The sequence below is a fragment of the Etheostoma spectabile genome, chromosome 8 (genome assembly GCF_008692095.1).
Source record: "Etheostoma spectabile isolate EspeVRDwgs_2016 chromosome 8, UIUC_Espe_1.0, whole genome shotgun sequence".
Lineage (NCBI taxonomy): Eukaryota > Metazoa > Chordata > Actinopteri > Perciformes > Percidae > Etheostoma > Etheostoma spectabile.
Window position 1 is genome coordinate 10,051,798 of NC_045740.1, and position 20,931 is coordinate 10,072,728.

A 20,931-nucleotide genomic window follows, 5' to 3' on the forward strand; every position below is an offset into this window, starting at 1 on the left:
ATTCTTTATGTTTGATTAACAGTCCAAAGACATTGTTAATTGAGAAAATGAAACAGGTTCATGTTTTGTTTTTTCCCTAATTCATTATCAAAAATAGTTACCTAATATGTTTGTGTCGATCAACTACTGGATTAATCAACTCTAGATGACGATAATCCCTCACTACATGAGAAAGGTATGTGCACATACGTTATATGATAAAGCGTATAAATTGAAGCAGTAGTTTTGGTTTTATTTTAATATTCAACTTTTTTTTTTTTTTATTATTACTATTTCTAATAAGACTGGTTAGACTGGTAAGATTGGTATTTTGTTTAAAACTGATGAATGGAAAAAAAGACCCAAGTTTTAATAAACAGGTATGATCCTTTAAGTAAGTAATACAGAAGACACACCGCAGACTACTGACTCACTCCCAAACCTCCATGTAGGAAGCATGTAGCAAAGGAACAGGAACTGATGCTGGGGTATTAACCGAAACACAGACATCATTATTGCCTCATTTCAACAGTACAACACACACATACAATATACACGTTGCAACCTGCAAAACAACCACCTTTCCATACATTGGATTTATTCCAAAAATAGATATAATGTTTATATATACTGTATACATTTATATTACGTTTACATATTACCAAGAATAGCCACAACCTAATACAGGTTTAAATTTCACAAATATTACATTAAACAGCTCTGAGGGTGATATGAATTAGTATGTGCACATCAATGTGTTGTTGTTTTTTTGCATGTGTGTATAACACTGTGTGTGTGTGTGTGTGTGTGTGTGTGTGTGTGCGTGTGTGTCTGTTTATTACACGTGTGCTTTCTTTGTAGCTGTATACCTCTCCTTTGACCTGAAGTGCATCTTCAGGTCATCGCTGTATCTTAGACAGAGCTTAAAACACACATACACACACACACACACACATCTCTACACACATGTATACACCAGCACACACACACACCTCTAAACTGCCGGAATCTGTCAGAAGTTTGAGGAGGAAGTGACACATAATGCTCTAAAATCTGATACTCCAAACTAACAAAAAGAGAGCATTTATGTTCCACATGATCATAGCAAAGAAATCTTACTTGGACTGAGATTTTTTTCCAATAGCATGTATGAAAAAAAGCAACATTTTTATCACTCACACATTTGCACTAATGAAATGTCTGCCTGGCAAAGTACATTGAAATGCTGAAAAACTGGCGGCTAGTTTTACAAGCATCTTGGCTTCTGTAATCTTGGCTGATTATTTGAATACAGTCTTCTTTACTAAAGTGTAAACAGTCAAAAGCTCTAATAGAAGAAGAAAAAAAAAAAATCACTGGACAGTGATTTAGTGCCCAGACATGCTTAAACAATCTGAAATGTGATGCTGAATTTAATAAAGGTAAAATTTCAGACCTCTGTATTTGTTTTCTTAAAGTGCAACAGCTGGCACTGCAACTCTTAGTGTAACCTCTGCTCATCACGACAGGTAAGAGTGTCCTCACTCTCCTAAGTCCAATGGGAAAATCATACAGAATGTGGCTTTGGGGTCTGGTACTATGAAATGTTCTTCAAAACACACATTTCTTTTAGAAGTGGTTCTCTTGTAATTATGTCATGAAGGGGCAGGAGAGATCAATGTACTTATGTGTAGTTATGTGTTATCCAGCATTCATAGTGTTAAGGGCTGTTTCACCTTCCATTCTTTTGACACAAAAAAGAGCATTGGAGGGCTGCTAACAGGAAGCAAGGGTGGGATTGCTGTGTGTCGAATGGACAGGTATGTAGCGCACACGCGTGTGTGTGTGTGTGTGTGTGTGTGTGTGTGTGTGTGTGTGTGTGTGTGTGTGTGTGTGTGTGTGTGTGTATGTGCCTGTGCTGCATCGTTAAGCTGGTCCATTAGCAGAGGGCTGCGTCTCTCTGTAAGGTTAAAGAAAAAAAAAGAAAACATTACAAAATTTTGTTTTTAAGATACACAGGATAAAGAAAATTCAAACAAGTTTAATTTTATGTGTCAAGGTTTTTGATATATTTTCCACTAAGACTTCTGGCACCACCCAAATTCATTCTTGGGAGGTGTTTGACCAAGGATTTGAAATATTTGTTTTTATATGGTGATCTCACGCCTGCTTTATTCAGCTGTATACAAACACACACTTACTGTGTGACAGCAGCCGACTGCTTAGTTGGACTGGTGGTAGATGGATTGGGACAGTCTTCATGTTTCTTTCCCTTTTCGCTTTCTTTTTCATTGCCTTTCTTCTTGTCCTTGATGGAGAGTCCCTCTACCGGTACCTTATCTGCTTCGCTGCAAAAACAACAACAAATAAAGCTGTAACTAACTAGTGGGATTAGCCAGGGATTGTCAACTTAACTCCCAACGTAAAGAACAAACTGCAGATGATATTTTCTGCTATTGGCAAAATGTTACCACAGTTGTCTGCTTTCAGCTGTCCACACTGGCCATTACCAAGCCCAGTGGGTACAGCAGCATGTGAATCCACTCTTCTATTACTGCCAAAATATAGCTGGCTGGGACTGACCAAAATCAAAGTGAGTAAGGCACACAGCTACTAAGGTTTGTGCTCAGGTAGTTACTCTCAAGATTCCAAGTAGGATCTATTTAATTGTATAATACTTGTAGATGCACGGTTTGTTAGTAACTTGCTAATGTGTTGATTTGTTAGAATGTTGATATGCTGGATTGGTAGCAACTTCTGTTCAAAGCATGCCATCTGACATTCTGTTAGTAGAGTGGGTGCTCTGAAAGAAAAAAAATCATATAAACTTTGACTTTATTAATGTAATGACTGAGACAAGCATGATCTGTATCATAAAACCACAGTGAATAGTTATACACTGCTGTCATCTTTAAGTTTAATTTCATAAGATAACAGGCCATTGTTAAAATGCTGAGTGGACTGTTTAATGCCAGAGGTCGTCGTCTGGAATAAAGGAGAATTCTTGCATCCAAACAGAGGTAGGTTCTCTACAAGCTACTAGTTGTGCTTTAGTGTATTTTTTGTGATAAATTAGGCTTGTCACAAATTATGGCAAGGAATTGTTATATCACATCCTGTTAAATGCAACGAGCAAACAAAAACATGTGGCACATCTGTGCTTATGATGGCTCTTTAAATCCTTTTACAATTTCAGGAACGCATTCCGCACTCCATAGAAAAGGACCTCAAGCACAACATACCGTCTGACTGCTGGTCTGAATACTCTGGAGTCAAGGGGACATGAGAAAGGAGGGAACAGACAGGAGGAGGGCAATATCAGAAGAAAAACAGAGAGGTGGAAGTAAAATTGTGGGGGAAAGGTTTTGTGGGTAGGAAAGGGGAAGAAGGGCTCTGTAAAAGCACTTACAACACTACAATAGGAGAAGGGGGACACGCTGAACCAATCAAGACAGAGCAGCTGCACATCATTTGTATGGGAGGCTGTCTACCTGCTGAAGACTGCCCTTTCATTTTTTGCGTCCACTGTGAGCCGAATTGTCTCCTTGCCAGCCCCTGTGGTGATGGTCTCTTTGGTGACCATTTCGCCTGCTGCAGACTTTTTCTTTCCTTCTTCCTCATCGCTCTCTGAGCTGCTGGAGGAAGAGCTGTCTGATGCCACCAGTGGAGCTTTTCTTGCCACGCACACACTCCACACACATGCTGCGGAGAGCGAGGGAGAAGAAATCATCTGACTTGAACGTGGATGTACACTCATTTCCCTTAAGGTCAACTCATCTCAGAAATAAGAGATTAAGAGGCAGCAGTAATGAGCTGCCAAATGCATATACTGTGTGACTCTATGACCTTATCTCACTTCATCCCTTTATCTCAGCAGTTGGCCAACTAAAAGATTTTTGTTTTCTAATTCAGAGGAAATAAATTTGTTCCAAAATTGTGACTTTTCATGAATGATGTGTTTGAAGTAAGTTTACTCTTTAATCAAAAAGTACACTTACTACTCTTTGACTGTTTATCATTTTCTTTTATTAAATATGAATAAAAGAATGAAAATTGTATTGTGGTATAAAGTCTGTATTTGCGATTGTCAATTTTGAAATAATTAAAAAGTTAAAAAAATAAACATGTGACTGAATATTCTTTTTTTAAAGCCCATTGACTATGTAGTTGATTGTGCCATGCTGCAGCAACTTACGGTTCTGGTTTGATTTGGTGTTGCCAGATCCGCTGAGCTCCGAGTCCACAGGTGAGCTGCATCTTGGGCCTGTTTCAGAGCTGGGGACATAAGTTACACAAATAATTAAACTTGCAGAAAATCCAGCACAGCTAATACTACAGACACACAGCCATTTTAATTTAAGGGTAAATTTATCCCTGTTATAGTGTGTCTATGGTTGCCTGTGCAGAAAAGTTTAATTCTTTAACAAAAACAGCTATAGGAATGCTTTTGGGGACAATGGGTCCAACAAGGTTCAAAACTTCTATTTGTTTTAATTTTCTGTAAAGAAATGCCAGATATTGATGCAAACCTGCATTATGCCCCCCACAAGATTTGTGACTATTATTACAAAATTGCCAATGCTTTCTGAGGGAAAAAATATTTCATTGAGAAGGGAGAGAAACAACAGGCCCACACAATTCTTTTTTTGTATGCTTTAATTTAGTAACTCAAAGTTGTATGTACTGTACATCATATCGGCAGTTTATTAAAACAAAGCTTTGAGATGCAATTTTCAAAATAAGCTCCTCATGTTAGACCACAATCAGACTCACCAACAGAAAGGCTGGAAGTCGGTGAACTTGGCCCATCCTTTCTCCTCTGCCTCTGTGGCAGCTGGTTGGGAGGCTGGTGTGTCCCAGGCAGAAAAGCCCACTCCTGGTGCAGGAGCCTTTGAGTTCACATCCCCAAAGTCTGCTATCCAGCCAGTGCCTGAGTGTGAAAAGCACCACACACATGCTTAAAACTTGCTTTAGCCCTAACATATAGGGCAAAACAATTATGCATTACTGTAGAATATAATATGTCTCACTCTTTGTTGCCTCGGTCTGGCCCTGGTTTGAGAAAGGATCCAGGTAATCTTTAGGATCCTCTCCTTCCTCAGAGTCTGAGTCTGCTGCTCTGTCAGACACCTCAGTGCCAGAAGCTGCTGTCCTATCACTATCTTTATTGGCTGCTGAACTGGATGATCGTGACCCACCAAACCTTGAATAAAACAAAACGTTTTAGTACGTTTGGGTGAGCAAGGGCAATTAAGTAACCTACATTATTCCCAACTTCAAGCATAGTGCTGAAATAAAATCAAGAGCATTGATAGCATCTGTATTTACTGTTGTGCACCTACCTGTTACGGGACTTGGTTTGTGTTGCAAAGTTTATCTCTTTCTCCTCCCAAATGTCCTCTTCATCATCATCAAAGGGATGAATCCTCTCCTTGGAACAGGCCTCAAACACAGCTGTATTAGCCTGCAAAGGACAGGTGGACATAGAAAATGTGTTTAATGAAGTTTAGTCAGTATACATTGACATTCCTAATGACAAAGACATTTACAGCCCCAAGGCATTACAGACACACTTCATGGCACAAATGCGCAAATAAATTTGTGTAAATAATCTAAATGAACTCACAGTGTCCTGGCCTGCATCGATATTGATATTGATCTCTGCAATTCGGTCAAACGTTGCCCTGCCATGGTAGTAGAAATCACTCAAATAACTCAAATAACAATAGTTCACTTCACTGTCATACAGAGAGGAATGTCAGTTCATTTACCCAATGCTGTCGTCATGATCAGTAAACTCCTCATCGTTAAAGCCAAACTGATCCACAAAGTTAGCAGTCATCTGTTGGATCTGGTAGTCTGAAAACGCCTAAAACACACTGGAATTAGAGAACCATTTCTGATAACAGAAGCCTTCAATATTTTGTGTGTCTGTGTGTGCTTATGTATGTGTACCTGCTGTAGTGTCAGTTCTTTAGGGAAGGGGCTCTCCATATCATCCTCTGAGGAAGGGCGTGGGCTTCCAGTGCCAATCTGGACGTGGAAAAACCATTGCAAAGGACGTTTAAGTGCTTTTGTATAACAAACAACTATTAAATAATGTATATGAGCATATGTGTATGTGTTTACCAGGTCTATGGTGTTCTTTCTATTAGTCTCCGACAGGGTCTGGTCTACAAAGGTTTCCCAGCGCCCTCTGTAGTCCTCTGGCAGCCCTACATAAAAAAAAGAAACAGCAGCATTAAGAAAGCAATATGTCAGTTGATTGGCTATTTTGTAAATTCCTTCTTTCTTTCACATAGGAATGGGAATTCACACACACCTGTGATGAGGCTACTAATCTGTGTGTGAACCGGGCCCTTCTCCAGGTTGTGGACTACTGTGTTGGCAATCCTGGTCAGATGTCCCATGTACCCTCTTCTCATCCCACCTTCTGACCTGAAACAGAAGTACCACACTTACCCCATAGGCTACAGTCTGTTAGCAAAAACAACAGCAAGCCATTAAGTTCCTTACTGTATTTTTTCATTCTCTTCCCAAGCCTCCAGAATCCTCTGGACAAGATGGCAGTGCTGGAACAACTTTAGGGAGACAAATAATAATCATAATGAACCACCACAGTGGCTTTTTCAGTAGATGCAATGCCATTTAAGCCTCTTGCTTCAGACACAAGCAGAGACACCTACATGAGTCACCATTAGATTGTGTGCAGAGTTTTCAGGGGTGGCTGAAGGTTCAGAAGGGGTTTCAGTCAAAGCCGGCTCTTGTGAAGCATATTGATGAGGCTCAACATTTTCCTGGGATCCCAAGCCAGGCTGAAGTCTCATTTCATGTGCACAGGGCCGGAGGATGGCAGCAACACAAAGCTCCACTTGAAGGTGCAGAAAGTTGTTCCATGTATACTTGAAGAACAAGTCCTGAAAAAATATTTTTTGGTGACATTTAACATGAATCACTTTCTCAACATTGCACTCTGACAATCCATTGCTTATCTCACCAGCAGCAGGTCCATTGTATTGAGTCGGCAGAGTTCCTGTGCTACAACCGCGTGGCTAGCAGAGCTGGTATACAGCAGAGAGGCCACCAGTCTGGCTACATGCAGACGCGTGTTCCCTAATGGTTCCTCCAGCACACCGAGAGTAGTCAGCATGGGATTTCGCTACAAGTAAGACAAATGGAGGACATAGAGGAATTGGGAAAACAGTCTGAAGTTTCAGCAGTTTTGTTATAAATGTGATACAGCTGCACAGCAAATGTTATTTTTGCCTGGGACTAGACGCCGGATAGTATATTGCTGTGCAGGGGACCTGATCATTTTATTGATAACTAAGAGCTAATAGATGATTTTATTATATATATATTAATATATATATATTATAATATATATATATATATATGTGTGTGTGTGTGTTGTGGGTGTGTGAATATATATAAATATATAATATATATATTATAGATATATATAATATTATGTATGTGTATGATTTACATACCTGGGTGGCTTCAGAAGTAGCTGGTGGAAGTGTATTAGGTGTGGTTGGATGGCCAACAAAATGCTGCTGTTAACAGTGTAACTTTTCTCAAATCCCTGAGCATCATAACACCATCCACCCTGTCATAAAAACAGTCCCAACACATATCAAAAAAGGAAACGAATGGATAGAACACAAAATAAATGGTCACACAAGAGAGATGGTAAAAATGACATTAGCGACCCTCACAAAGTAAGACTAGATAGTATTATCTATAGACAGTATAAAAGTGCTTTGAAGTCTCACACTCACACAGGCCTCCTGATTTCCAGTAATGTGAGAAGAACTTGAATTCCATTGATGATACAGCTCTCAGTACTATCTGCTGAGAACATGTTCTGCAACAACTGCTCCACACACTCTTGCCTGTGGAACACAATGGAGTACGTGATTGCCTCTACATCCTGTAAAGAGAAGTGCGAACACGTATGTGTGTGTTTGTTTGTGTGTGTGTGTGTGTGTGTGTGTCTGACTTACGACTCCAGCACAGTCAGCAAAGGGTCAGGCTGTGAAATCTCTTGGAGCTGATTGGCCTGGTCTCGGCTTAGACGAATGATATCGCACAACGTCTGCGATGCATTGGACTGCCTCTGTAAGAGAAGAAACAAATACACATATGAACATTCAGTCCTGTAAATTGTCTATTCAAAAGTCTGAGTGAAGGTGATAGTATGTTTTAGTAGAGAAATGAGCTAGTCATTAATATAAGAACACTGAAATGCCTGTCTACCTCTTCATCTCTCTCAGGGTGAATGAGCTCTACGAGTCTCTGGGCCAGCTTCTCTTCATTCAGCCACTGTTGAGAAAATGCACATTATAACTGCAAACAATATCAGTTTGTATTGTGTAAAAGTATGAATGTGGGTCCATTTGTTTCATACAATAAGTGTCTCAAGCCGAAGAGGGGGTGGCTCCACACAGCTGATAAGTCTTAGGAGAACATCCATCATGGCTGATGTATCAATATGCTTCAGGACCAAGGAAAGGAAGCCATCCTTCTGTCGCAGAAAACTAATCACCTGAACACAACAGAGAGCAGAAGAAACACCATGACACAAACATGATACAAAACTGAAAATATGTGTCCAGACTTAAATTAAGAAAAGGACATGGACAAGAACCTAGCTGTCAACAGTTGTCATTGGATTATTTCTTGGATAGAAAAACATTATTGTGAGTAAGTGGGATGTTGTTTCTGCAAAGAGTATCATGGACCAAAGTGATGGTCAAGGTTATGAAGGACACTGGAATCTGGAACATAAATATCCATTCAGAATGGCACAGCTTTCAGAACAGTTTTCAAGATATGTTGTTCTGGACCAACTAGCTGAAGATAAATGAAACTTTACAGCTATCTTGGCTGAGAGTTATTCTCAGTGTGAGCAGTTTCCATTTTCTTGCTGAAAGCACAACTCGGACTTCATGAATTAAATCACGACAACAGAATAACATAGCTGTCATCGTCTCAGAGTATGCCCTTTGATTTAGCTGTGTGCAAATGTGCGTGAGTCTGTGCGTGTTACCTGCTCAGTCTTCCGTGTGATGAGGTTCCCAATTGTCTTGCTGAAGAAAGATGCCAGGAGGGGGTTAAGTGGGGATGGTTGCTCCAGGAAGGCATAAAGAGTTTCCAGCAGAGGCTCCTCATTACCCAGCTTATCATTGATCACTCCCACATCACATGTCAACAACTCACATGCTATATTTGGATACCTGTATTTAATAAAGAGAACACACCTGGCAGTAAAACCAAGCACAAATAAAACTAATTCTCATTTTCTACCTTAGAAGTGCAAAAGTAAATAAATACATTTAAAAAAAAAATGTATATATATCTATGAGAACAGGAGTGTCCTGCATTTCACAGGTTGATAAGTCAAAAGCTGCAATTAAGTCGTTTTACATTTGAAATTCATTATCAATGGTTTGGTTAAATAGTTGGCCCAAAAAATTTGATTTCACAAATCTGAGCCCACTGAAGCTCTCAGGGCTACTAAATTAAGGTAAGAGACATGATCTAGTGCAGAACCAGCAACAACACATCTTTCCCTGGATACAATATACCACCATCAGCACATTCTACACAACCACCTACTTGAAGCGCTTTGTCTCCTCTACACCAGCAGGGGGCTCTGTAGTAATCATGCGGACCAGGTCCTGCATGCACTGGTTCTGGCACAGGAACAGAAGAAGTCTAAAAATCCATAATGATGGGAAAAAAAACAATGCACCAGTTAGCACCAGCAGGAATAATTGAAAACTATTATTATGTAATAATATCATGTGCTGTACATATGCTTAAGCTAACAATAAACAGACCTCCTGTTCTGGGCCTTGCACTCCTGCAACACATCTTCCTCGTTCATGAGCTCAATGAGCGTGACATCCTCCTTGTCCAGTAAAGCCTCCAGGTGGGAAGATGTGTGCAAGTCAAACTTCCAAAACATGGCTGACGTCACAGACACCTACACTTAGCTGTTGACAAAAAGAGGATGTGGCATGGTGATCACTATTATGACCGTGTGGCAAGCATATCCAAATTAATGACAATTTTCAATTGTGTGCTCAACATCAATTCATGTTGTGATACATTATGTATGTATGCTCTTACATTTGGACAAGGAGTAGGATCCTCAGTCAGACCTTGCTAAACAGCCATTTGTCTTATTGACATTGCATACCCTGGACATCAATCAGCATTGGCAAATTCACACAATGAAAACACAAACACACCCACTTCATTCATACTAACAACAGACGCACAAACCCAGGAGAGATTGGCTGCAGTCTGGTAATGAGAAAATAAGAAACAAGAAATGTTACAGAATCATTTACAGGAAGACTTTCTCTGCTTTCCTTAGATCCACAAGAGGAGTTAAAGTCAGTAAGCAAGTGCAGAGACTAGGCTTGCACTCCTCTCTGGAGAGAGCAGGAAGCAATGCATCTGTAATTGAGTTAGTGCAGCACATCTGTGTATTGACATTACCCAGCTTGCTTTGAGAATGGCCTCACACGTACAGTTACATCAGCAAGTAATGACTGGAGTGAAAATAATGCTGAACAAAACAAACCCTCTGCAGAAAGACACTTAACAGTGTGCAATTTGAATACTTTGTAAACTGTTGTTTACATAAAATAAATTTATCCGAGTGAATTGGGTGAGGACTATTGAGTTTTCCTCTGTTCCTACAAAGTGCCAACTTGAGACCAGGTGTTTTTGGTGATAATGACAGTTGACCACTGTTTAATGCAGATAGGAGTTGTCACTGGTCAATGGCTTTTAATGGAGGGTTCTTCACTTTACCCCCCTGAACTAAAGCAGACCACAGATACAGCAAAGCATCCAATTAACTAAAATGACTTATGATTCAGACCATCATCCATTGGATTAAACAGTGGATTATCATGCTAAACATGCTGCTTATCCAGCATGTGTTTGCCTAAATTGTGAGAAAGGCCCTGCATTAAAATGGATAGGATCTCGCATACAGCAAGTCAGCATTCAAACACTTGATAAATAAATGTGGGTTGAACATAGGTTCATTTCCAAGTTCCATTTGAATGAATTGCATGCCCTAGTGTACCCAATTCCTCAATAAAGATTGTACGGCTAAATAAAACAAACTGTTTTTCAAAGCTCATTCCCCATAGCTAGATAAGGGTTTTCAATTCCATACAACAGCCCAGTCAGCTTTGAGACAGGCCTTTCTAGCGTCCTAAGATCAGCTGGTAGCGGTTACTGTTAGCTAGCAACGTTTAGTTATAACAGAGGAACAGCCATATCAGCGTGAATTAAGGTTCCTTATCCGGACAGGTATCTTAACTTCACGCTAAATTAGTTTGACGTTACCTCCTGTCAGCTCGCTAGCAATGTCTTCATCATGTTTCTAACGTTCCCAAATTCTTTTCAATACTGGACCGGTGGCAAACGATGTTGATATTAGCTAGCGTTAGATCAAAAGCTATCCTTGGTCCGTTGTTTATCACGGCTGCGTGGCTAGCTAGGTGGGACGATGATTCAGACCTAACGTTAGCAGTAAGTTGCCGTCTTTCCGACCACTTGACAGAGATGCTGCTCGAACAGAGTTTACGTTAGTTCACATATGTTTTCCCCCCGAAAGACAAGCGACTGTTACCTTTTATCCATCATTTCTATCGGTCGTCATCTACACGCTGAAAGGCAACTCGTCGACTTTGGCTGTCAGGTCATCCGGAGGCCCATATAGCTGGCTCACATGAAGTGCGTTGTTAGCTGGAAGATGCTACCCTTCCCCGTTTGCAATCTCATTGACACACTGCCGTCGCACGGTGGATGCCTGCCGAGCGGCTGTGGTTGAACTATAGTGTGTTAACACTGTCCAAATTGTACTTCAGCAGGCAGTCAACAACAAATCTGTCAGATTTGGAAATCAAAATGGCGGATACTTAAAACGTAGCGTAATCAAAAGTTCAGCTGTCCATCAACTGTGTTTAATTTTTCATAGTGTGCTTAATCAAATGCCACCTGTAATTTTGGTTATGTTAATGTAAGTTTAGTTACTGTTATGGGTTTATATTATTTGTTATATGTGATGATTACATTGTCCCATTCTTGTTTTGTAATATTAATGTTCATGATAAAGTGTATAACCAGGCCTGATTTATTTGCGGTCATCCTGAAGAAATGCTGCTCGGTGGTACAGCATCAAGTAGGCTGATGCAGTATATTCAGATTTAGAAAAAAGATGCAATAAGATATGCGTGAACGCACATAAATTGCTTAATTTGGTCTTTCCATAGACTGCAGTGCAACAGTGTTGAGGGACTGTCCCTCACTTTCTTACCTCAACATTTTCCAAAAGGCCCAGAAACCAATCTTAATGTTGAATACAAAAATATTTGCAACATGAAAAAAGAAGGCAGATAAAAGAAATTTATGTTGTGACTCAAACAAGTTTGTGTAATGAGGCCCCCTTCTGCAATGACTCTGGTCCCCCCAAGCTGTCGTGCTGCCCCTGAATAGGACTGTGTCAGGTTAATCCAATTCAATTCAATTGTATTTATAGTATCAAATCATAAGATTATCTTAAGAAACTTTACAAGTAGCGTGGGTCAAGACCACACGCTATAATTTACAAGGACCCATCAATTCTAGTAATTCCCCAGAGCAAGCATTTGGTGAGAGGCAAGGAAAAACTCCCTTTTAGGAAGAACTCTCGGACAGACACAGACTCTTGATAGGCAGTGTTTGACAGCGCCGCTTGGGGGTGTAATGAATAGAGGCAATAACAGTCACAATAAAAGATAATGGAGCAGTGAATAGAAATACTAGTTGTGGTACTTCATGGCATAACAAGGCACTGACAGGGCCCAGTAGAGCATAGAAAGACATAGCAGAGCACCGTACAGCGTAGCTCCCATTTCTCCCATTTCTCAGTTCATCTTCGACAATCAGGTCATCATTTCCTCCTCCTCAGTCATAAACCTAGGGGTTTGGTTTGACCCCCAGCTGACCTTCAATGATCACATTAAACACATTGTTGTAAAACCTCCTTCCACCATCTTCGAAACATCTCCAAACTCCGCCCCCTTCTAACTCTTCCAGATGCAGAGAAACTTGTTCATGCCTTTATTTCCACAAGGTTGGACTACTGTAACGGACTCTTCGCTGGGATGTCTGGCAGAAATATCCAGAAGCTTCAATACATTCAGAATAGTGCTGCCAGAGTCCTAATGAGAGTCCGAAAATATGATCACATAACTCCCATTCTATACTCGTTGCACTGGCTCCCTGTTTCATTCCGGATTGACTACAAAATCCTCATGCTTACACAAAAATGTATCACTGGACATGCACCATCATATCTACAAGAACTCATCACCTTGAAACCCTCCCCCCGCACCCTCAGATCAACAGGACAATTGCTTCTTCAGGTCCCCACCACAAGGCTTTGTACTATGGGTGACCGAGCTTTTTGTTCAGCTGCACCACGGCTCTGGAACCAGCTCCCGAGTGACCTGAGAGCAGTACAGAACCTGGACACTTTCAAAGCTGAACTGAAGACTTTTTTATTCAGAAAGGCATTTTTGTGCTGATTGTTTTTATTGTTATTATTCTCCTGTGTAGCACTTTGAGATTCTTTGGAATGAAAAGTGCATTATAAATAAAATATATTATTATTATTATTATTAGCAGGGTGTAACAGGGCATAGCAGGATGCGTAGCAGTACCACGGCGACAGCTGCAACCATGATTTTGTGCCACCCTAATCCAAGGAAACATGCTGGGCAAAAAAAAAACATTTAATGACTCTGTATTTTAATATTGTTAGTTGAAGTGTATCTAATTTCATTTCAACTGCTTTGGCCAATACTTTGGGGTAGGGTAATTAAAACAATGAACAATATTTTATAAATTTATATAAATGTTTGGTATGTAAATGCTTAATATGAAAAGTAACTACATACTATAGCTGTAAAGTATGTTGTGGAGTAAAAAGTGCAATATTTCCCTCTGAAATAAAGTGGAGTAGTATGAAGTCACATAAAATGGAAATAGTGTAATGTACAAGTAGCCTACTTCTATTTTAGCCTACTTAAGAACAGTAGCCTTCTTGAGTTAAGGTATGTTGTTACTTCCCACCACTACTGTAGGCTTATGTGGTTACTTAGCCCTTAAGTATCCGTAGAAAATTGTTAATCCTTATACCAATGTGCTATTTGAAAAATATGATGTATAACCAGCAGGAGACATTGGCTTTGACAGCTGCACGTTTTAGTGACTCAAATCGTTAGGTTGCTATATTCTGTTATAGACACAAGCAGAAAAAAGGGGCTTTATGGTGTGATGCACTGTACGAGTCTGACTGAACCCATATATAACCAAAATTGGGCCACCATTTTTCTGAAGAAAAATCTCCAGTGAATTCAGACCATTTATTTCAGTGCTCTCTATGGAGTAGGCTTTCCAATTTACCTACCTCACTTGCTGTTCTCCATGTGGAAACTCCAAAACTCAAGGATATAAAAAAAAAAAAAATCACTCATAGTGAACTTTAACTCTGCCACTGACTTTCTTTTCACTCTGACATCTCTCCATTAATGCATGCATATAGGTCCTGTTTAAGCACATGTTTGTATTTCGGTTCTGTGTGTAATATGTAAGCCTATAACAAGTGTAAAAATGTAATTTCACCCCAGGGGATATAAAGTCTTCTTCTTTTTCTTAAATTTAAACTTCTTAAGCTCCTGATTGCCTTTCTCTCACATACTTTCCCATTTTGATACATACACAAATTTATGGCGGTCAGAGGACAAATTTGAAAATAGGTTTGTAGCAGGTGTTTTTCTGCATGCATTCTATTCATCCAGTCTAAATGAATAACGTCACAGCCATTTCAACCTAATGTTGGAACTCTCATTTTAACAGCGTTCATGTCAGTATGAATTAAACGTACCGTATTAAAAACATACAATTTTAATGATACATTCAACGTACATACATAAGCCCTGTTACTGTTTTTGGAATAAGAGGGTTGCTGTTGTGTGGCATCTGTTTGTGAGTGGGTGTTTATGTCGCAAGATCTGGCAACCCTGGACAGTCACAGCCGGTGATTGTTGCCTCGTCGGATTCCTCGTTCAGCTGAACCTCCGCAGAAGGTCTTTCTGTGTAGCCGCCGCCGGTTAGCATCATGGCGAACGTTGTGGACACTAAGCTATACGACATTCTCGGGGTTTCACCGTCTGCCTCTGAAAATGAACTAAAAAAGGTAGGTGAATTACCCTTTCAAACGAAAAGGAAAAGTGGTTAGTAAGGACACATAAAAAAAATAAGAGAAGCCACCGGTGAAATTTGGCCTAGAAACAAGCTAACGTGAACGCTAGCTGAGGATTCTCAGCAGCAGCTTGCTAGCCGAACGTTAGCCAGTATGCTAAGTGAGATAGATAACTAATCAGTAGCTTGCTACTTTATGGCACGACGTTTTTGAAGACAATTAAAGCTATTAATTTGTGTTTGTGAACATTGTGTGGCAATGATTGGGTTTTTCATCGTTTCTACTGTTAGCTAGCTAGCTACATAAATTTGAAGGATGGAGATAGCTTGCCCAAGAAATACACTGGGAACCACGAGTGTAACGTTAATAGCATGCCGGCGAATGACGTTAGATGATAGCTATATTCCAGCAAATAGTCTACACCAATTCGAGCAGTAATGAAGTAAGTATCGACTTAACAGCTTAACGTTAGCTACATGGAAACAAATGAATAACTTTACAAAAAAAAGAAACCCGCTTGTGTGTTCCCTGCTTGTGTGTAACTTCTGCTAACGCTAAACTTGGCTAGAAATTAATCTTTGCCTTTTGAGTTAGTCAGCTAGCTTACATTAACAGATAAACTTGTGTGTTGGTAACTAGCTAGCTAGTTCGTAAACGTTAAATATCACCCGTCATGTACTTACTTAGCCAATATGTAGCTAGCTAACGTTATGTCTCTGTAACGTTACCCCAAACTCAAACATTCAAACACCAGTCAGTTTATGGGATTGTTTATAATCCACAAACCCACGGCCATTGTCAAACACTTTTTACCATATACCGGTATGTTTGTGACCGCCTGTATAGTCGTCTGCCACATTCTGTAACACCAAATTAACGGGAGTTAATGTAGCAAACGGACAAACAATATCCCAGCTCTTTTTCCTACCAAAACGACGACATTGTGATTCACCTTTTTTATGTCTAATGAAGTGTTTTTAGATTTGTTAGTGGATTTGGCAGAAGACCATGACAGTTATTTAACGTACAGCAGGTAAAACAAAAGATTTTCGGATGTAGCTAGTTTTGTTGACGCCTTCTTCACACTTGAGTATTGTCTGAATACGTCAAAGGCAACGATGCTCTTGCTAGTGTCCTGATACGTTTGACCGCAGACACTTCGGGATTTGCTACCAGAACTATTTGACACAGTGTGCAAACACAGCTTGGTTCACTTTGAATTTTGGTTTATTACAGGCCTACCGCAAGTTGGCCAAAGAGTACCATCCTGACAAGAACCCAGATGCTGGAGATAAGGTATGATGCACCAAAGCATGTTATGGTTGACAGCAGCGACACCATAATGAGCCACAGCGCTAACAGCAGCTCATAATTCAACAATTGGGACCAGGAAATTCTGTCAACTTGTTTTTTCATGATCGCACAGCCCAACTCATTGAGAATTAAGACACAGGAAAGATCAGAGTACAGAATATAAAACAGAAAAATTCACATCTGTGTTTGTACTGCTGTATGACTTAATTTCTCAGATTCTGCAAGAATGTGACACAAGAGACTAGACTGTCATTTTTATTTATTTTTTACTTTTTAACAGGCTCATCAAAGACAAAACTTGTTGGCCATTTTTTTGCTGTACTGTACTGATTTGTTTGTCTCCCACTTGGTGTCAAGCTGTCTGAATGTTCCTTTTTTATTTTCCAGTTTAAAGAGATCAGTTTTGCATATGAGGTACTGACAAACCCAGAAAAGAAGGAGCTTTATGATCGCTATGGAGAACAGGGGCTACGGGAGGGAGGAGGCGGCGGGCCTGGCATGGACGATATCTTCTCTCATATTTTTGGTGGAGGACTTTTTGGGTTCATGGGGGGACAGGGCAGAGGACGCAATGGAGGCAGGAGGAGAGGAGATGATATGGTACACCCCTTGAAGTAAGTGTTACATAAATACAGTTTGGGCGGTTTAAATATAATGTGTTGTGGCACACATCTCATAACTCTTTTGTCACAGAGTTTCTCTTGAAGACCTCTACAATGGCAAAACCACCAAACTGCAGCTCAGTAAGAATGTGCTCTGTGCTGCATGTAATGGGTGAGTTTACTTTGAATATCTCACATTAATTGTTTAAAAAAACCTGACGCAAGATAATTAATTTTGTTTCAATAGAAATCTTTGTTAACAAGGCTGATGCTTCTTTGTTTGCCTTTTAGTCAGGGCGGTAAGGCAGGAGCAGTGCAGAAGTGTGTGGCTTGCAGAGGACGAGGTATGAGAATCATGATTAGACAGCTGGCCCCTGGAATGGTTCAACAGATGCAGTCAGTCTGCACAGACTGCAATGGAGAAGGTAATATGTCTGAAAACACCCATTCTCTGACTATACTTTTATAAAGACACGGATATTGTACAATAACGAGCACAAGGCCACTCTGAATATGTCCAATCACTGTATGTGTGCTTGTACAGGTGAGGTGATAAATGAGAAGGACCGCTGCAGAAAGTGTGAAGGTCATAAGGTGAGTAAGGAAACTAAGCTTCTGGAAGTACATGTGGACAAAGGCATGAGACATGGACAGAAGATTACATTCTCTGGGGAAGCTGACCAAGCACCAGGCATCGAACCAGGAGATATAGTCCTTGTGCTGCAGGAGAAAGAACATGAGGTAAAAAATAATTGGCTTCTGATATTGGTTGTTTAGCTGAATTTATTTTGTTATCATGGCTAAGATTATACTTTTTTATTAAGGGGCTGTTTCTACATTTATTTGACAACATTTTTTAAATTTCAATCTAAATCAGGAATTCCGCCGTGATGGCAGTGACCTTCACATGGTCCAACGTATTGGCCTGGTTGAGGCTCTGTGTGGCTTCCAGATGACGGTTGCACACCTTGATGGACGTCAGTTGCTTGTCAAATATCCACCTGGCAAGGTCATCGAGCCAGGTAAACATGTTTTCATACCACATACTGTATGTTTATTTTATTTCGTTCATGAGATTCCTGCTTTTTTGTTCTGATGGACATTCTATGGTGCAAAATAAGATTGCTCTTATATTTACTGGTTACTGCATCTATTAAGGTTTTTTGCAGCCAGTTTAATTTTCTCCACTAGCCACTTGCAGCAGATTACAAGCCATTTTATGATTTTATAAAAATCTATAATCCTAAAGGTGTCTGTCATACACCATTAACTATGTTTTATGCAAACATGTTATGTCTTTACCCCAGGTCTTAGGCATACACATACGTTTTTATGACAGTGAAAACTTATAAATGAAAGTAGAATGTAATAGTTTTTTTTAAGTGTGTAAATAAAAAAACAAAACAAATTGGAGGATTTTAAATTGTCATTGTAGCACACATAACATGGCAAAAGCAAAGTGATGTTCAAATTTAAAGTATAGTTGCCTGACACTTCTGTTAGCTTATTTAACAACATGTAGTACATATCTTGTAAATTGCAATATCAAAGATTCTTATTGCCTCTTTACAGTACACCCTTTTGTTGGTGTGTTTGTGTGACAGGTTCTATTCGAATGGTGAAGGGAGAGGGAATGCCTCAGTACAGAAACCCGTTTGAGAAGGGAGACCTTTATGTCAAGTTTGACGTCCAGTTTCCTGAAAACAACTGGATTAGCCCCGAAAAACTAAATGTGAGTCAAAATCTTCAAACATCCTGTCTTGGCCAATTTTAACTCCAGTAAGCCGAATGATTGTGCTGTCATGATGTCTTTTCTTTAATTCAATTCTAATTTTTTTAGGAACTTGAGTGCTTGCTGCCTGCTCGTACTGAGAATCCTGTTATTGCAGCCGATGCAGAGGAAGTTGACCTGACAGAATTTGACAAGAGTCAAGGGTCAGGTAGTGGAGCCAGGAGAGAGGCCTACAATGATAGTTCGGATGAGGAAGGGGGCCATCATGGCCCAGGGGTGCAGTGCGCACACCAATAGAAAGACTCCTACATTAAGACATGCACACACATAAATGCATAAATACATGAATATCCCTTGAGTCCCTTTGCTAACACCATTCAAGACTTGACGCACATACATGCAGATTTCTCTCCTTTCATGATTCGCATGAAAAAGAGATATACACCAATACAGATACACGTTAGTCCACCCTCCTCAGTTTCATGGTGCCCATAAGTCATAGAAATGCTGGACGTTTTGACCATTTTGTGTTTATGGACAGTAGTGCTCATCTAAGACTCCAGCAAGAAGATTCGCTGAATGAACTTGACTGGGACCGCCCTGTTTTCATCCTAGGCTTTTACCGTTCACTGTGGGAAACAGCCGTCTAGTGTATAAAATGCAAATATTGTTGACTATCTTGTATAAGGTGTAGTTTAGTCTATCACACACATGCGCATGCTGCTTTTTTGCTGAAGATCTTGCACATGTAGGTCCAGGTTCTGGTCAGGACACTACAGAGAAATCTGACACCACATCCTTTTAAATTTTAGTGTGTCACTGCTATCAAAGTGCCCTGCTTTCATAAAAGCTGACCAGATTACAGCCCTAAAAGTGTGTCCTCTGCACAGCCTGCTCAGAACCGCACGTTTAATCCACCTCATCCTTTAAAGGCAAACTGTCATATTTTGAAAATGGGACTTTTTCTGTTTAGTCCCCAGTTGGCCCAATGCTGAAATTATAAAGCCTTGAGTAAAGTAGCTGCCAGCCAGACGCCATATTTTCTTAGTTTGGAATTCAAACTTGTTTGTCTTTGTTGATTTGAATGTTAGTGTGTCCGAGACCACAGAACTTCAACCTAAATTGTGTTCATTTGATTTGAGGACACACTTGTGTACTTTGTGTGTAATGCAGTGGCTCAGTGTGTGTGTGTGAGCTGCTGTAGAATGTTCTGGCTTATTAGTGAAAGGTATTCCTGCTTTGTGGTGGACTGCGGTGTAAGTGGATGATTTAAGAGGAAAAAACAGAATGTTTATTTGCTGAGAATCTCTCCCATGTAGACATTTCCCTCTACTCACCAGGACTGAGAGATCCTCTCTCACAGTAAAACCACTGGGCCCACACCAGACTTCGTATTACATATCTCCCCATCGTAGAGTTGTTAGACAAACTTATATACTTTGACATGTTCCAATATTCCCATCACCATAGACCTGTAAATAAATGTAACCTCAGTCCATAGGTGCATTCAAAGTCTACAGCAGTGTCCTTTGTCTCCTCACATTATTTCTTACACAAGTATTGGCCAATAGTGTCAATATAAATGTTATGTTCACATAAAGGAAAGTTGATGGTACCTCTGTAGACTTGTAACATGCACCTCTGTGACTCATTGTGTATGTAATTTAGGCCACGGGGATAATGTGGGCACAATTAAAGGGGGGGTCATTGATAAATGACATTACTGTCAATGCTTATGTTGGTCAATATAATTAACTGTATAATAAACATTGACTTCAAATTTGAGATCTGTCTTATTTCAAATGAACAGCCTGCATTCATATCTTTTGTTAAGTGTGCATATAACAAAGCGGAGAGCCGCTGCAGATACAAAATGTGCATTACACTTGCACGCATTTGTTGTCTGATTAACAATGTAGCTCAATACATTTTAAATGATTAGAAAAACATTGTTGGAAAGTGTTGACAACAATTATGAACTGAAAATGACTAGACAAGAATTTAAGCAGCTGTAGTTTCTCAGTCTGCTCCATCATCAGTTT

General features: G+C 39.9%; 2 protein-coding genes across 2 annotated transcripts; one reads left to right on the top strand and one right to left on the bottom strand.

Annotated features, from left to right (window-relative positions):
• Positions 1-77: 77 nt before the first annotated feature.
• Positions 78-11,918, bottom strand: ppp6r2b (protein phosphatase 6, regulatory subunit 2b). Its single transcript, XM_032523664.1, is given in 27 exon segments — positions 78-1,789; positions 1,840-1,918; positions 2,160-2,306; positions 3,201-3,224; positions 3,450-3,660; positions 4,154-4,233; positions 4,732-4,888; positions 4,989-5,161; positions 5,301-5,422; positions 5,585-5,642; positions 5,730-5,827; positions 5,914-5,991; positions 6,088-6,173; positions 6,281-6,396; positions 6,475-6,539; positions 6,645-6,875; positions 6,956-7,119; positions 7,453-7,557; positions 7,560-7,570; positions 7,743-7,856; positions 7,968-8,080; positions 8,221-8,286; positions 8,372-8,509; positions 9,014-9,200; positions 9,583-9,681; positions 9,807-9,962; positions 11,624-11,918. Coding segments are annotated over 25 exon segments (2,805 nt in total). The 5' UTR covers positions 9,935-9,962; positions 11,624-11,918; the 3' UTR covers positions 78-1,789; positions 1,840-1,884.
• Positions 11,919-14,965: 3,047 nt separating this feature from the next.
• On the top strand, positions 14,966-20,674 carry dnaja2b (DnaJ heat shock protein family (Hsp40) member A2b). The gene is made up of 9 exons (XM_032523846.1): positions 14,966-15,235; positions 16,478-16,537; positions 16,943-17,169; positions 17,249-17,329; positions 17,449-17,582; positions 17,702-17,898; positions 18,035-18,179; positions 18,762-18,889; positions 18,998-20,674. The coding sequence occupies exons 1-9, from the start codon at positions 15,158-15,160 to the stop codon at positions 19,184-19,186; spliced, it is 1,239 nt and encodes a 412-aa protein (XP_032379737.1). The 5' UTR covers positions 14,966-15,157; the 3' UTR covers positions 19,187-20,674.
• Positions 20,675-20,931: the final 257 nt, after the last annotated feature.

Bases quoted from the DNA above. Each gene is read 5' to 3' on its own strand.
- dnaja2b (XM_032523846.1), top strand. From the start codon at position 15,158: ATGGCGAACGTTGTGGACACTAAGCTATACGACATTCTCGGGGTTTCA. The intron at 15,236-16,477 runs GTAGGTGAATTA...GGTTTATTACAG, and splicing joins CTGAAAATGAACTAAAAAAG to GCCTACCGCAAGTTGGCCAA. The intron at 18,890-18,997 runs GTGAGTCAAAAT...TAATTTTTTTAG, and splicing joins TTAGCCCCGAAAAACTAAAT to GAACTTGAGTGCTTGCTGCC.